Below are 16,460 nucleotides of genomic sequence, written 5' to 3' on the forward strand. Positions count from 1 at the left end.
CTACCGAGCCTCTTTGGGCACCGGTTTGTGGGTCGTATCTTTTAAGTAGATAGACTCTCTATCGAGCCTCTTTGGGCACCGGTTTATGAGTCGTATCTTTTATCCTTCGTTCGTAGCTTGTTCGATTTGGAGATTCATTAATGCTGGGGAGTAATCGCTTTTGTGGATGGATAATCGAAAAGGAGATTTCATTACTTGGGGAGAATGATTACATTTCTGCAATATCACAAAGACAAAGAACAAACACTTAGATTTATTGGAAATAAGAAAATTGAAACGAACTACATTCTTGCCTACTGGTAGAACTTTTTCAGATTCGAAATGTGCCAAGTGCAGTGAATGGGGTTGCCCTCTAAGTCTTCCAATTGATACGATCCTGGATGGAGAGTGTGGGATACGCGGTAGGGTCCCTCCCAGGTGGGATCCACTTTTCCCTAGTTGCGAGGATCGGAGACTTTGGATTGTCACAGCACCAAGTCCCCCATCCTTATCACTCTTTCCTTCATCCTAGAGTTGTAGTATCGAGCGACTCTGTGTTGATACGCTGCCATCCTGACTCGGGCTTTTTCTCTAGTTTCTTCGACGAGGTCGAGGCTACTCGTTAGGTGGTTGGGATTAGTCCTCTCATTGAATGCCTCAAGCCTCGGAGAGTGGGCTCCAATCTCGACGGGTATCACCGCGTCTACCCCGAAGGCGAGGCTGAATGGAGACTCTCCTGTTGCGGTCCTACGGGTAGTTCGTTGGCCCAAAGGAGATTCGGTAATTCTTCTGCCCATAAGCCCCGGGGGTTTTCTGCGCGTTTCTTCAATCCCTGTAAGAGAGTTCGATTGGTTACTTCCACTTGTCCGTTGGCTTGTGGATGGCCGACTGAGGTGAACCGTTGTTCGATACCGAGTTTTCCGCAAAAGTCTTTGAACCACCTGCTCGCAAATTGGGTTCCGTTGTCAGTTACAAGGACCCGCGGAATACCGAATCTACAAATGATATCATGATAGAAGAAGTTTTCCGTTTCTTTGGAAGTAATTTTCTTCACTGCCTTGGCCTCGACCCATTTGGTGAAGTAGTCAATGGCGACATACATCATTTGGTGCCCCTTGGTCGAGTTTGGAAAAGGCCCTAACAAATCCATTCCCCACATAGCGAACGGGACTGGATTGGAGATGGGTTTGTAAGGAACTGCAGGGAGACGAGGTACGGTAGCGAACTTCTAGAATTGTTCGCATTTTCTGACGAAATCATATGCGTCTTGTTGGAGGGTTGGCCAGAAAAACGTCGGCGGAGGATCTTGTGAGCTAACACCTTTCCTCCCGAGTGAACACCACAGATTCCTTTGTGGAGTTCTCTCATGGCGAGTTCTGTAGCGGAAGGTCGGAGGCATTTCAATAAAGGCCATGAAAATGACCGCTTGTACAGCTCCTGTCCATCGAAGATGTAATGGGTGGCCTTGGCAACCAGGCGTTGAGCTTCCTTCCTATCCGAGGGTACGACACCGTCTCTTAAGTATCGTACTATAGGATCCATCCAACTAGGTTCCTCATTGAGTTGTAGGATTTCTTCTCTCTCAGCGCTAGGTTGGGGGAGGATCTCGGTATAGATGTTTTCTGGTTCAAATATTCCAGACGAGGCCATCTTGGAGAGAGCATCAGCGCGGGTATTCAAGGTTCGGGGAACCTGTACTATTTGGAATTCTTCAAAGGTGGAGATTTCCTTTCTCACCTTTTCTAGGTATTTGATCATCCGTTCTTCTTTAGCTTCGCTGAAGCCATTGACTTGGCTCACTACCAATTGCGAATCACTGTGAACTCTGATCCGATTGGCTCGTAATTCAGTGGCAAGAGCTATTCCAGCGATCAAAGCTTCGTATTCTGCTTCGTTGTTGATTGCTTTGAAATCTAGCCGCAGGGCGTACTCAGCAATGAAATAGTCCGGCCCTGTTGTGACCAAGCCGGTGCCACTGTCTCAGCGTTGGAGGAGCCATCCACGTACAACATCCATAGTGGATCATGGCTTTGCTGGCTCAGAGTTGGTTCTTTGGCCGGAAGGCTTGGTTCTTCGGATTCCTCTGTCGGTACAGTACGTTCCACAATAAAATCTGCCAGCACTTGGGGCTTGATTGCTGGACGGGGCTTTATCTGGATGTCGAATTCGCCCAATTCAATTGCCCAATTAATCAGGCGTCCTGAAGTTTTGAACTTCTGCAATATCTTTCGGGGAGGTTGGTCGGTGAGTACGGTAACAGGATGAGCCTGAAAATACGGGCGGAGCTTTCTTGTCGACATGACGACAGCAAAGGCGAATTTTTCAATCTCCTGGTATCAGGTTTCGGCGTCATGGAGCACTCTACTAACATAGTAAATAAGTTGCTCTGTTTTTCCTTCCTGCCGAACGAGTATAGAACTCACCGCGGCAGGTCCAACTGCTAGATACAGGTACAAATCTTCCCCTGGTACCGGCTTTGAGAGTAACGAAAGCGCTTGGAGATATGCCTTTAGCTAGTCGAATGCCGTCTGACATTCCTCCGTCCATCGAAAGTCTTTCATGTTTCGGAGAGTTTTAAAGAAGGGCAGGCCCCTTTCGGCAAATTTAGACATGAACCTGCTGAGGGCCGCGATTCTGCCCGTGAGTCTTTGTACATCTCTAACTTCCTTCGGCACTGTCATTTCTAGCAGTGCTTTTATTTTTTCGAAATTGGCCTCAATTCCTCGTTGGCTAACCATGAAGCCTAGGAATTTTTCGGAGGTAACCCCAAAAGCATACTTGGTGGGGTTCAACTTCATTCGGTTTCGGCAGAGTACGATGAAGGCCTCTTCAAGATCGGCGATGTGGTTCTGCGCTTTGAAACTTTTAACGAGCATGTCGTCAATATATACTTCCATGGTCTTCCCAATTTGTTCGGTAAAAATCTTATTGACGAGACGTTGGTACGTGGCGCCAGCATTTTTGAGGCCAAAAGGCATGACTTCGTAACAAATCAACCCTTGGTCAGTGACGAAGGAAGTTTTTAGAATGTCGGGACCATACATCTGGATCTGGCTGTGCCCAGAGAAGGCATCCATGAAGCTTAGCATCTCATGCCCGGCGGTGGCATCAATGAGGTGATCGATCCTTGGTAACGGGTAACAATCTTTGGGACACGCTTTGTTGAGATCCGTGAAATCTATGCAGATTCGCCACTTGCTGTTGGATTTCCTGACCATCACATCATTGGCAAGCCACTCCTGGTAGCGAATCTCTCTGATGAATTTGGCATCAAGGAGTTTATCTACTTCTTCCTTGATGTGCTTTTGTCTTTCGGTGGCAAAATTGCGTTTCTTTTGTTTGACCGGCTTGGAGTTTGGGTCCACGTACAGCTTGTAGACCGCTACATCGGAGGGAATTCCCTGCATATCAGAGGCGGACCAGGCGAAGATGTCCGAGTTAGTTTTTAAGAAATCGACAAGGTCAGTTTTAAGCTTACCTGACAGAAGAGAACCTATTTGGACGGTTTGCTCGTCGGATCTGGGGAATAGAGGAATATTCGTGAGTTCCTCGACCGGTTCTCCCTGTTTTACCTCAACTCGAGGGTCGGTACCGCCTATGGAGAAGGTTTCTTTGGCGGCCTTTTTCTTTTTCAACAGGGCGGAGTAGCACTCTCGGGCTTTCTCCTGGTCGCTGATAACTTCTCTGACACCAAGTTTTGTGGGGAACTTTATTTTCAAATGGGCAGTGAAAACCACTGCCCCCAGTTCGTTCAGCGCTGGCCTTCCGATGATTCCATTATAAGTGGAAGGGACGCGAACTACTACGAAGGTTTATATGATGGTGCGTTGGATCGGGTGAGCTCCAAATGTTACAGGGAGTTTGATTTTCCCTCGTACCTTGATTTCCCCTCCTGAGAATCCGAAGATGGACCAATCAACAGGCTCCAGCCTATCATTGCTGATGTCCATTTCGGTGAAGGCATCTTAATGGAGGACTGTAAGCCCAAGGGTTCTCATGAGTTAATCATTCATCTTACCTTCTTGTTTTGATGCTAGCAAACCAAATTGATTAGCATTTATGGACTGATGTGTTGCTTTGAGGTGTTGTGTTGTATACAGAAATTTCATGTCATAATCGCAATTACACAACTCTTCACAACACATGACTTGTTGATCAAGGATCAAAGGAACCAAGAGCTTGCACCTACATTGGAGTCATCCTCATTTGAAGATGCTCAAGTAAAGTAGCTCAACATGAAGATCCCACAAGTTCCTAAGCAACTGTCAAGAAGGAGCTTGGAGTTGAACATGCCATGGTGACACCTCAACATGCATTGAAGATTGGAGGACAAGTCACAAGAGCCAAGACAAGGACAAGATGTTCACCCAAGCCGGAGAAGTCCAAGAAAGTGCAAAGGAGCCAAGACATTCCAAGAAGACTCATGGTATTCATTTTTAGAATGTATTTGGAGTCCTCTTGATTTTATGTTTAAATGCACTTTTAAAAGGTTTTCAAATGGTTTTTACACTTAATATTTTACATCTTTGAAAACCATCAACACACCCAAAAATGTGTTTGAAAACCTTGGACTTAAGCCCAAACACCATTGCCCAAAAGCCCCTGGATTTTGAAGTTAAAATGGAATTTCACTCAGGGCCGGTCGACCAGGCTATGCCAGGTGACCACGGGATGGAACCTGGAAATGCAGGCCATCTCGAATTTTTTCGGGCCGGTCAACCGGGTTAAGCCGGGCAACCGCGGATGTGCTTCTGTTTCAAACAGAACAATCCAATTTGGTCTAGGGCGGGCGACCGCCGTGGGTCGGTCGACCGGAATAGGTTTTCGAGCCAAATGTTTTGAGCAAACAGTAAGCCCTTGCGGGGCGACCGCCATGTGGCCGGTCGACCGCGACAGTAAGAAATTTGAAAATAGAATAGGACGCCTGATAGGGGCGGACGACCGCCGTAGCCCGGTCGACCGTCACGGTAGAGCAAACTAGCCATTGGGGCATTTTCTGCTTGACTTTTTCAAGCCAAACATTTACAGTTTTACCCTAAACGGTCATATTTTCAAATACTCTATATATACATGATTAAAACCTATCTCTATAAGCTTTTGAACATTTTGAGAAAGAGGCAAGAGAGAATCCACCTATTAAGAGGCAAGAGAGTTTTTCTTTTTTATTTGTTCTTCATGTGAGGGTATCCTCTTCGGCTCGTAAAGAAAGGTGAAGAAAAGAGTCTCTGATTTGGCTCATGAAGAAAGGTGAATCATGTGTGAGGGTTTGATTCCCTTGCCAAGGCTTCGTGCCATGGGCTTCACTTTGGCCCTTGAGAATGGAAAAGCTTATTGTAAGAGCTTCGAGATTAGGCTTGAAATCTCACCATAGTGGAGTACCTAAGGAGCCAAACTTGGAATAGTGGAGTAGGTCAAGTTGTGACCGAACCACTATAAAATCTTGATGTCCTCATTATGGTGTGCATTGTCTCTCTCTCTCTCTCTTCCTTTCCTTCTCTTGCACGCGTGGTGATTGGTAATCTCTAACCTTACTTTTGTTTATGCCTTAATTGAACAAGGGTTAGTAAATGAACTTGTATTAAATGTTATAAACCCTAATTGCATTATGATATCCATTTGAACAAGGGTTAGTAAATGTGCATGATTAGAAAGTCTAAATCCTAGCTTTTATTGATATACATATTTTAACAAGGGTTAGACTAATTAGTGCTTAATTAGAAGATTAATTTTTAATCTCCCTTAATTAAGCCTAAAATTTCTAATTGACCAATTCATCCCCCCTCTGTAGACACCCCATTTCAACCGTACCCCTAATAGTGTTATTTGGTAAGAAATCCTATCAAATTAGTGCTCTAGGGTCCCGAAATTTATTTCTAAAGTAGGTTAGGGTCTCATTTAGGTCCCTTTGAAGTTTCGTCCGAATCCGTGGGCGTTTGCTCAGCAAACGAGCGTCATAGTGTATATACAGTGTACGGTATAAGGGGGTTGAATTAGTCAAGACGAGGGCTGTCCATGGGAAGAAAATGAGGCAAATCTGTTATTTTTGCAAAAAAGGGGTTGATATAGCCCGTTTTTTATGCAACTTGTTCGCTCGCTCATCATTTTTGTGCACCCATTAAATTGTAGTGCCAATATCGGTATCCCCCATCTAATATAAAAAAAAAACCCAAATGAAAAATGGAGGATTTTTCATTTTCGTTGGAAAATTGGAGAGAACGAGAGAGAGATAGAGAAAACCATTTTTTCTTAAAACTTGGATCTCATCAATTTTTTTTTTCTCCGATGAAATCTCTACCAAATTCTGGCCATTTTGTGCTGTTAGCAAGCCTTCCTTCACTTCATTTTTCACTTGTGGTTCATTAATTCCTCTTTTATCATCTTCTTGTGCTTCAAACCCTAACCACAAAACTTAGCACCAAAGCTAAAACCTATAGATCCATAACTTTTTCTTTTTGGAAACCCTAGAATTTCCATCTTCTTTCTGTAAAACCCTAGATCTATTGCTCCTTTTACCTTAAAACCTCATATCCGAGCATCTATTATCATTAATTTCAGTCAGGAGCGAAAAGAAGAAGAAACGAGTAGGGTTCAACAACATTATTGCAGCACAGATCTGGACAAGCATCGTATTTTGACAATTTCTGATTCGTCAAATGAAGAAGGAGAAGATCAATTTTAAAAAAAAAAATCTTAGGTACATTTTCTCTTTTACAAAGATAGTGATGTATTTTAGTTGTGATTTTGAAGAATTCTTGTGCTAAATTCATCTTACATGAGATTTGATTATTGTTACCAGTGATTTAAAGAATTTTAGACTAAGATTGTTCAGCTTTATTAATCACTAGATTTTTTTTATTGTTGTTCTAATTTTGGTGACGAAAATTGGTAGAGATCTGAATTGGTCAAGACTGAGATAAAATTAATCAAATTACTGAGTCATATTTTAATTTTGGTCGAGATAATTGCATAGATGTGGTGTGACGATTTTAGTTGATTGAATCCTGTTAAATCCTTTCATTATCTCATAGCATTTTGTGATAATTTGCATATAATTGGCAGTGATGTTCCTATGAGATTTATTTGATAATATTTGGTTATTTTCTTTCTTTACGAAAATTGTGTATAATTATGTTTTCATCTGGAATTTGTGGTGATTTATTGTAATTCTGTAGCAATTTTCTATGACGTTCATGTGATAAGTATAGGATTGTTATGATTTTCTTTTATTGGCATAGGTTTTTTTTTTAAGGAGGCTATGTACCAACATTTCTCTTTATGAATTGGTTTTGAGTGTTCAATAGTATGCCTAAATCGAGTAATTCATGTATGCCTTGTACTCTGTTTTTCTTCAAGTTGTCTAAGCAATAAGCGTAGGAATGAACAAAAGATTTGTTCGCTTGTCCTCATTGTTATGGTGATAATCTTTGGCAACTTTTGATAATGTGCTGATGTGTGATTCTTTAGTAGTGAATTGTCTGATTAAAATTTGATACAGAGGTTGATTGGATTGATTTGATTAAGCTCTCTGAAATACATGACTACGATCAGTGAGGAGACAAACTGACTTTAGGCTATTGTTAAAAGTGATATTCTTGCTAGTGCACTGTGTTTTTTTATGACAAATGCCTCCAATCAGATTACTCTATTTCATGATGTTTTTCTTAGTATTGGATCTCAAAATATTCATATGAGACGAATGCTTTAATGTTTTTCATTCCTGTCTCGAGCTTTAATATGGTGAATATTCAGAAACGGAGTGGCAAAATCAATAAGTTGGTATTTGGGGAAAAGCATTTATAATAATAGGTTTATTTCTTCTTGTTATATTGAAGTATTCTAGTAATTTGTGATGCAAAATTAGTTCAGGAGGGTGCCTAAAGTACTCACAATAACTGAAGCATATGTGGAGTTGGACTATCCTCTTGTTATCACAACTAGACTTTTTTTTTTTTAATATGCTTCTTCTTCATTTTTTTTTAAGATGAAAATTCGAATAGCATAGGCCCAGCTTGTCTTATTCATTTCAACTGATTTGCATGCTAATTGGTTTCCAATGATTGTCGTTCATTAGTAGTTTAATCTTCCATGATGTTTGGAGATATAGAACTCCCTTGAGCTTATATTTCAATTGGTTTCACATTCTTACCATTAAAGAAATGCTAGCTTTTGGGGCTTAGAATTTTGTTGCTATGCATAAGATATATTAGGTTGTAAACTTGTCCAGGTTATCCAATGATTGTATTTGTGATGGAACAAATAGATAATGCAGACATTAGCTACATATTTCATTTTCCTTAAAAAAATTAGGAGTATAGGGAAGTCTGCATTACCATGTGTATGCTTGATTTCCAGTTTAGCTGTGTCTTCATTATCATGTGTATATTCAATCTCAGTCCAGCTACGCCTCTATCATCTTGTGTATTCTTGTGACCAAAAGACAGAATGGCAATGGTGTTTTATATGAGTTTTTTTTTTTTTTTTTGCTTTGGAATAGAACAGCAACTTAGTGTTTTCTCTGTGCTTAAGCAAGACAACTACATAATAGGATGTATCTTTGTGTGCGTGTACAAGTGTGTATATATGAGAGTGAGTGCATGACAGTGAATGTGTGTGCTATCTGTATAGTTATGTGTGTATGAGGTCTGTGAATATGTGAGTATATCTGTGAATGTATATGAGTGCAAGTGTGGGTGCATATGGTTGTATTTGTAAATGTATGTGTGCACAAGTGAGCGCATGTTCGCGAGCATGATAAAGTTTTTTTTTTTTAGAATAGGGATTTAATGTTTCAGATAAGCCAAGAAGAATGAAATGTTATGATTTGGTTTGGTAAAGTTGTCTAAGGATATTAAGAGTATGACAGAACATGTTTAGTATAACCTGTTGTGAATTGCTCGAAAGTTGTAATTTTTCTTTATGTGATTTGTCTACTAAAATACCTTGAAATATTTCAACTTTGGATATTTAATGATATTTGAAAACTGGATATAGATAAAATTCCATGATGAGATAGTTAATGGCTCTATCTTATAATTTTAGTTTAAGAATTATCTACTGAAAGATTTTTTTTTTATGTATGTCAATGTAGGAGTTTAGATTCATATGTAATGATTGAGTTATTAATGAGTTTTGAGTTTATAATTAATCTAATGTAACAAGCAGATGAAACTGTAATTGGTTGAGCTTATGTTAATGCAACAGATGAAACATGCTGTTTTCCCCATTAAAAAAATTAAAATTAGCTTTGCTTGGAAATGTGAGGATTTATTGAAGTTGCCAGGGTTTGCATCAAACTTGTGAAATTTGGTCTAGGCCTCATGGCATATCAAATTTCCCTTTTCTTAAGTGTTATCACATAAATCTTATTTATATTTACTAAAAGAGGTTCCTTCTTTCTTTCTTTTATTAGATTGAATTAATATTTTTAAACATGTACCAATAGCAGTAGTCCTTTATTCATTGCAATGGCGATGAAGGCGTTAGCCCAAGCCCTTTATTTAGGGGACTTGCAAAGTCCCAGTAGCATTTCCCCTCTCATTTAGAAGATTTTCTTAATCTTTTAGACGTATACCCTAGATGTTAATTCTTCCCTTCATTGCAAGGGCAATGAAAGAGTCATCTAGAGCCCCACTAGGAGACACACTATATCTCATTAAGGCATTTCTCCTTTGGAGACAAACCTTGTTTTTTAGAACATATTCCTTAGGGAGCCCATTTTATTTTTGTAAAAGGTTAACTCATAGGAGGCAGGACCTTATCTTGTTTGTAAAATCCTCTCCAAGTTGTATCCCAACTTGTACCCCTGCTAGTTGGAGACCAACCTGGTCTATTAGTGGCCTCATCCATGTTTATCATTGCAAGGGCGATGATAGGGATACTTGGAGCCCACCTTTGTATATAGGAGGCATGCCTTGCCTCATTTATAGAGCCCCTATTTTGAGACAAGCCTTGTCTCATTTAGAGGGTTTTCCCTTTAGGAGGCTTACCCAGCCTCATGTTAGAGTAACCTCTTCTTCTAGAGCCAGTCTTTGACTCATTTGTCATTTTAGTGGTATTATTAGAGAGTCTTTTACTCACTCGTCCTTTAGGTGGTGTTATTAGAGAGTCTTTGACTCATTTGTCTTTTTAGTGGTATTATCAGAGAGTCTTTGACTCATTCGTCCTTTAGATGGTATTATTAGAGAGTCTTTCACTCATTGGTCCTTATTAGAGAGTCTTTAACTCATTTGTCTTTTTTAGCGGTATTATTATAGAGTCTTTGACTCACTCGTCCTTTAGATGATATTATTAGAGTCTTTGACTCATTTAACCGTTTAGTAGTATTATTAAAGAGTTTTTGACTCATTCGTCCTTTTGGTATTATTAGATAGTCTTTGACTTGTTTGATCATCTCCTTAGTGTTATCAGTTAGGAGTTTCTCCTTAATATTATTGTCACTCTTCTTTAGAAACTAGCACAGTCTTATTAGATCTTTGCTTGTTTGGGATCTTAGATCGTTTTCAGTATTCTTGGGATACTAGCTTACCGGGTTTAGGGGTTTCCCCTATTAACCCTAGGGTTTGGCCTTAGGGTATTGCTTTGTGTATTCTCTTAGGTCTTTGACCAAAAGGGTGAAATCATTTAAAATTCAAAAACATTGGAAAAACTTTAAAATCTAAAAAAATTTGAAACATTTAAAACACAAAAATATTTGAAAACCAAAAACTTAAAAATTCAAAAAACATTTAAAAAAATTGGAAAAAAAGTTTTAATGGTAGTTAGGAGAGTTCGATTCCGAACTATGTTGGCTTGATCCTCTTTCACGAGGTATGTAGTGCAGCTTGGGATCTTTATCTCAAGTCCAGCCAAACTTTTAAAAATAACATTTTAAATCTTTTTTGAATAAATAATTTTAAAACTTTGCTTTCAAAAAGATCTTCCTCTAGAGTTAGGAGTTTGTCCTAGATAGAGAGTTTTGAAGTTAGGAGTTTCTCCTTCATATGTTGTTTGATTGTGGTGGTTATTGTTTGTTTGTGTTAGAATTAGGAGTTTGTTACGCCTCCGTCCGGTCAGTTGGCGATTCACATCACCGACTGATGACTAGGTCTAGGATGCGTTAGGAATCCCATTGTTTTTCTTAGGACATACAGCCTAGTTACACATAGGTTGTAGGAACCACCTGTATTAGTTTAGGGCTAACCTGCATTTAGTTAGGGCATATAGGGTGTCCTAAAATCCGCAATCCATTGGAATTTAAATAATCGCACAAGAAGCTTTAATAAGTAGTCCGGTCTTTTAGGTCGAGTCTAGGATAGAGGTCTAGATATCTTAGGCATCATAGCTTAGAATAGATGCGAAGAACTACGTTACTCTGATTCTCATACAGGCGGGAATACGTAGGCGGCTTAGGTGAACATCAGATCATCCAAGAGTCGAGGAGTACGTTTAGAGTTTAGGATCTGTCGTGTGTGATATCAAGTTATTATATTGCATGTTTTGTTGTGTTTTCTTGCTTTCTTATGCAGACATTATACCTTTAGCTGTAGCATACATGTGTTTGCCCACCAAAACTTAGACACCAGTTAGGCGTGTCACTCATAACGTAGCTGCGATTAGGCGACACTTCTTCCATTTATTTTGGGCATGCTTATTATTTTATCCCTGGGTCATGCATGTTTAGGTAGACGTTCTCTTGGGGGTATTAGTTTCCATTTCACATGATTTTTGCCCAAAACTCTTCAAGGTTAATAATAAATGGCATAAGAGACCAAGTGCTTGCACTCAGACGAATTGGGGGTGCTCTTCGGACTTTCTCTATTCGTAATCAGACACGAGCCCATATATATTTCTGGTTATCCATTGTATACAGAACATATTTATTTTTGGAGTTCCATGGCCTATCCATGGATAGCGACTCTGAGTTTGTTTTAGGTACGTCTTGGTTTGAGGATTTATCCTTGGATCAAGAGGTATCTCATTTATCGCCACTCGTGCTATGCTATGAGGGTGGCATCTATTTCGAGAGTTCCTTAGTAGAGCTCTCCTTCACATGTGGATGATCCAGATGCCGTTGGGGGCTCGTCCCCACCTCTCCTTCGGATCGGGGTCCACACCCTCTTGGATTGTCACACCTGTATTTCAAGGACATTGACCGAGCTTCCAGTGTCTACCAAGATCCGTCCTACGTTAAAGTTGGCAATGGTGAGTCGGACTACCACAGCGTGATCATGCTGTCGATTTATCATTCCATAATCTGCCTCGATAAAGGTGATGGGTACAGTGGTACTTGGGTCCGTCCTCGACTTTTTGGAGGGGTTTTCTATGGAGTTGATTTCTTCAGCATAAAGTGCGCGTCCTTCCTCGGTTGGTCCTCCGGACGCCGGACCTCCGTAGATGGTGTCAATATTTTTGGTGATTTTGGGCTCTTCTTCTCAATCCAAAGCTCTTTGCCTACTACTCTCCGTCCGGCGGTTGGGTGAACGACGATGTTTGTCCGGCCGGTGTATTTCGGATATGGGTCGTTGCTGGCTCCTTGGGGGATTTTGAAGGTAACGATCAATCCGACCAAGTCCTGCGAGCCTTTGAATTTCGTTCTTAAGATGATAACAATTGTTGGTGGTGTGCCCATGATCTTGGTGAAAATGACAATATTTACTAGAGTTTTTACCTTTTTCCAAGTCTCTCATTCTTTCAGGCCAGTGTATGGGCTCTCTGTTGCGGATTTCGTACAGGATATTTGAGATGGTGTTGTTCAATGGAGTGTAGTTGACCCTATCAAACTGGTGATTTGGGGCTCAACGATTCTGTCGATCATTGTGTCTTGCCTGCTTATGACTCGGTAGCGCCCTAGAGTCGTCTCTCCGCTTTTCATTTCCTCGAGTGTTCTCAAATATGGCAAATGATTCCTCATTATTGATGTATCTATCAGCAGTGGCCATGAGTTCTTGGAGGTCACGAGGAGGATTCACATTCAAGGCTACTTTCATGTCTCTATCTCGGATGGCATGGCGGAGTGCGGCGCGGACCATATCGAAGTTTGGTTCATTAATTTGGTGGAATTCCACTCGGAACCGCCCAATGAACTTCCGTAGTGTTTCGTCTTTTCCTTGCCGTAAAGCCAGAAGAGCGTCAGCTGGTTTCTTTCGGGGCCGACTGTTAACGAAATAAGCGACAAACTCCTTTCCCATTTCATGGAATGACTCGATGGAGTTGGGCCTTAACCGACTGTACCAGTTGTTAGCATCTTTCTTTTGGTAGGCGGAAAAGGCTTTGCACATTGTGGCGTCTGAAGCATTCCTGATTACCATCGCATGGTGGTAAGTTCGGAGAAACTCAAGAGGGTCAGATGACCCGTCATAGAGGTCTAAACGAGGCATGTCAGAATTCATAGCAACGATGACGTTGGAGATCCGTGTAATGAATGGAGAAGTAATTTCGCTATCCCATTCTGCTAGGAGGTCCGGGTCGCAGGGCGCCTTCATTTGTTGTTTGAGTTCTCTTATTTGGTGTTGGAGATCGGCCATGACAGTGGGGTTTTCTTCTACTTGATTGTTTCTCGTAGAACTTTCTCTTCGCAGAGGCATCCGATCATCGTCCCGATGGACTAGATTCGCTAGTTCCACTATCGAGTTATCACCTCTTCGATGGCGATTATCGCGGTGATGGTCGGGTGGCGGGCTGGTGATTCAGGCAGACTCTTGCTGAGGCTAGCGGGGCCTTTGACTCCGAGGATTTCATCCTTCTGAAGATCCTTGCTCCTCTGAAATTCCAGCGGGAAGAAGTCCTTCGTCCGGTGGATTTAGAGGTGGAGGTGGCACCGTCGGTTGGGGGGAATCCTTTGGAGTACTTGTTGGAGAGCGACCGTGACGCTTCCAAGTTGTTGTGTGAGTTGGTTGAAGACGGTCATCATTACTAGAACATCGCCGGAAGCAACCATTTCTCCCGTCTCCTCCAGCGGTTCACGGTCTTGTTGGCTTAGTTGACTTCTCGTAACCATTCCACTGTTAGGTTGGAGGTAGCTTTCGACTTTGGCATAGTCGGGTCCCACAGATGGCGCCAATCTGATGACGCCCAAAATCTGACTGCACGAACTAGCTTCGCAAAACCTGTAATCCTACGCTCACAGAGAAAGCGTCAGTGGGCCCGGAGTTGTGGCTCCGGACGACCACTTCGACACTCAAGTCAGAGATAGGCAATCACAGACAATGAACGGTGGATAGGGGGGACGACCAAGATAAGTTACCAGACCAAAGAAGGTATAAGGAGAAGAAGAAGTGATTTCGAACTGCCTTTGCTTGAGTACGTAGGCCCCTTTTTATAGGGGAGGAGAACCACGATCTTGGAGATATCAATCATACCTTTGATTTAGCCCACGTGGAGCATAATGGCTGGAGAATAAAATCGTGGAGGTATCAAACATACCTTTGATTTAGCCCAAGTGGAGCATGATGGCTGGAGAATAAAATCGTGGAGATATGACTTCCGATTATTCTGGGCGGTGATCGTGAATGGTGACTTAGGCGGGATGTTTTAAATTCAAAAGCCGCGCCTTACATACAACGGCCGTCCAGATTAGTCGTTTGGGAGTGAGATCCCCATGATTGTATTTGTCTCCCTTTGAAATTCGGCACCGATCTAAGGGGAAGTGTTGAAGGGATTTTGTCTCGTTCATTAGTTAATGTTACTTGTGAGGTTCAGATTGATCAAGAAGGGCGCCGAAGGATAGTTATAAGGGTCGCTACCGTGTATACCGATTTTACCCCTAACACTAAGGAAGAAAAAAAATTCATGATCGCCAAACATGCAATGAAAAGAGAATCATTGCATCTTCATCATACATGTATCCATGTTTAGCAAATGTATATCATCTACACAGTTGGTCCCACTATTTATATAACGATAATTTTCAAAACACCATTCAAAACAATCCTAGCCCTCTAATTTGCAAATCTTGGAAAGCCTTTGTTTTACTGAATAACGCTACGTCCATTGGATCAATAATCTGCCGCATTGTACACTTGCTGATGTGTTATGGTGTAGAGACCTCGATGGATGGTATTTTATGGCTATTGATATTTTGCACTACTATGTTTTGATACTTACCATAACTCACTTTGTCTTTTACTACTTAACCAACTGTCGACTGGTTATCATAATTTCTAAAAAATTCACACAAAAGCAACTTAAGAAAGAAAAGACATGGGGAGTTAGTTCAAAAATCAAAACATGGTAGTACCTAGGGCTGCAACAGGGTCGGGTTGGGTTTGGTTTTTCAAAACCCTAGCCCAACCCTGGATCCCATTATCTCGGTTCTGACCCGCCTTGATCCTGAGTCAGGGCCGGAAAACCTCAACCCATTACCCACCCTACAGAGTATTGTGATGGCCCTGGCCCGCCCTGATTGGCCCTGATTGGGCAGGGCCAGGCCAGTCCTAATTGACCCTAGTGCAAATACCTGTTAAGAGTGCCAAAATAAAGCAACCACTTATCATATGGAACAAAATGATCAATAAACAGAGAAAGGGAACAAAATAAGACAATATAAATTCAACAACATGACAGGCAACAGAGACAATTAATAATAATAATCTAAAGAAACATCAATCCAAGATAATAGAAAACATTAGCAAAAGAAACATGCACAGATGGTTCAATTCTATAATAGAAAACTCAGGGTCGGGCCGGGTCAGGATACCCGAGGCATTAACCCAAAACCCGCCCAACCTGAGTCAGGGTCTAAAAAAATGAACCCTAACCCGCCCCTAGTGTTAGAAAATTCAGCCCTTACCCTGTTCGGGCTCAGGGCTGACAGGGCCAAACTTGCACCCCTAGTAGTGCCAATATCAGTAGCCTATTTTGTTCACGGAAAAACTATACTTTTTATTGAAGGGCAATTCCGTCAATATGTTTTACATTTTTTTTTTATATTATCATAGAACATGTAAGGATTTTTCTTTTACTATGACAAATTTGGACATTATTCTAAAAATAAAATAAATTAATGGGATTTGCTAGCGACCATTGCAGAAGGTATTTCGTGGACCGGCTTTGCACGAGAGAGCAGCCACAGAGGATGAATATAAATGAATAAGACAAAAAGGTGAGCCAATGAGGCTGCTCTCTCATGCAACAGCCCTTCCGCGAAATCCCTTCTGCAATGGTCCCTAACAAATCCCTAAATTAATATGAAAAAAAAACACAGGACAACGTCTTTCTCGCACACGGGTCGTGGTCAGAAGAATGGATTTATCTTTTTCTCTTTCTGCGAGCATCTTCTAAACTGCAACAAACTTTTCAAGGGCAAAATGGGAATTTCCTTCCCCATTTTTCCTACTTTGCATGTGGTGGGTAATGGGTTTCGATCCCCTCAACAAATCCACACCCCACCCGCAGCCATTTTGTTCCCCTTTTAGAGAGCTGTTCATAAGAAAATCCAAATAACAACTACCCCTGCTTCGAGCATAAAATTACAAACTTAATGTTTATGATGAACCCAAGTACAA

The 16,460-nt window shown here is 41.3% G+C and overlaps 1 protein-coding gene across 1 annotated transcript; it reads right to left on the bottom strand.

The window, feature by feature from the left end:
* Positions 1-464: 464 nt before the first annotated feature.
* LOC143885869 (uncharacterized) lies at positions 465-2,279 on the bottom strand. Its single transcript, XM_077389915.1, has 3 exons — positions 2,078-2,279; positions 1,300-1,931; positions 465-920 (listed from the first exon to the last, which is right to left on the bottom strand). The coding sequence occupies exons 1-3, from the start codon at positions 2,277-2,279 to the stop codon at positions 465-467; spliced, it is 1,290 nt and encodes a 429-aa protein (XP_077246030.1).
* Between the last annotated feature and the right edge of the window lie 14,181 nt (positions 2,280-16,460).

This window comes from Tasmannia lanceolata, unplaced genomic scaffold (assembly GCF_043159265.1).
Source record: "Tasmannia lanceolata isolate RefF3 unplaced genomic scaffold, GAP_Taslan_0.1 ptg000011l, whole genome shotgun sequence".
In the NCBI taxonomy this organism is placed as follows: Eukaryota; Viridiplantae; Streptophyta; class Magnoliopsida; order Canellales; family Winteraceae; genus Tasmannia; species Tasmannia lanceolata.

Bases quoted from the DNA above. Each gene is read 5' to 3' on its own strand.
- LOC143885869 (XM_077389915.1), bottom strand. From the start codon at position 2,279: ATGTCGACAAGAAAGCTCCGCCCGTATTTTCAGGCTCATCCTGTTACC. The intron at 1,932-2,077 runs GTACTGTACCGA...TGGTCACAACAG, and splicing joins GGCAGATTTTATTGTGGAAC to GGCCGGACTATTTCATTGCT. The intron at 921-1,299 runs GTGTTAGCTCAC...ATTTGCGAGCAG, and splicing joins GTGTTCACTCGGGAGGAAAG to GTGGTTCAAAGACTTTTGCG.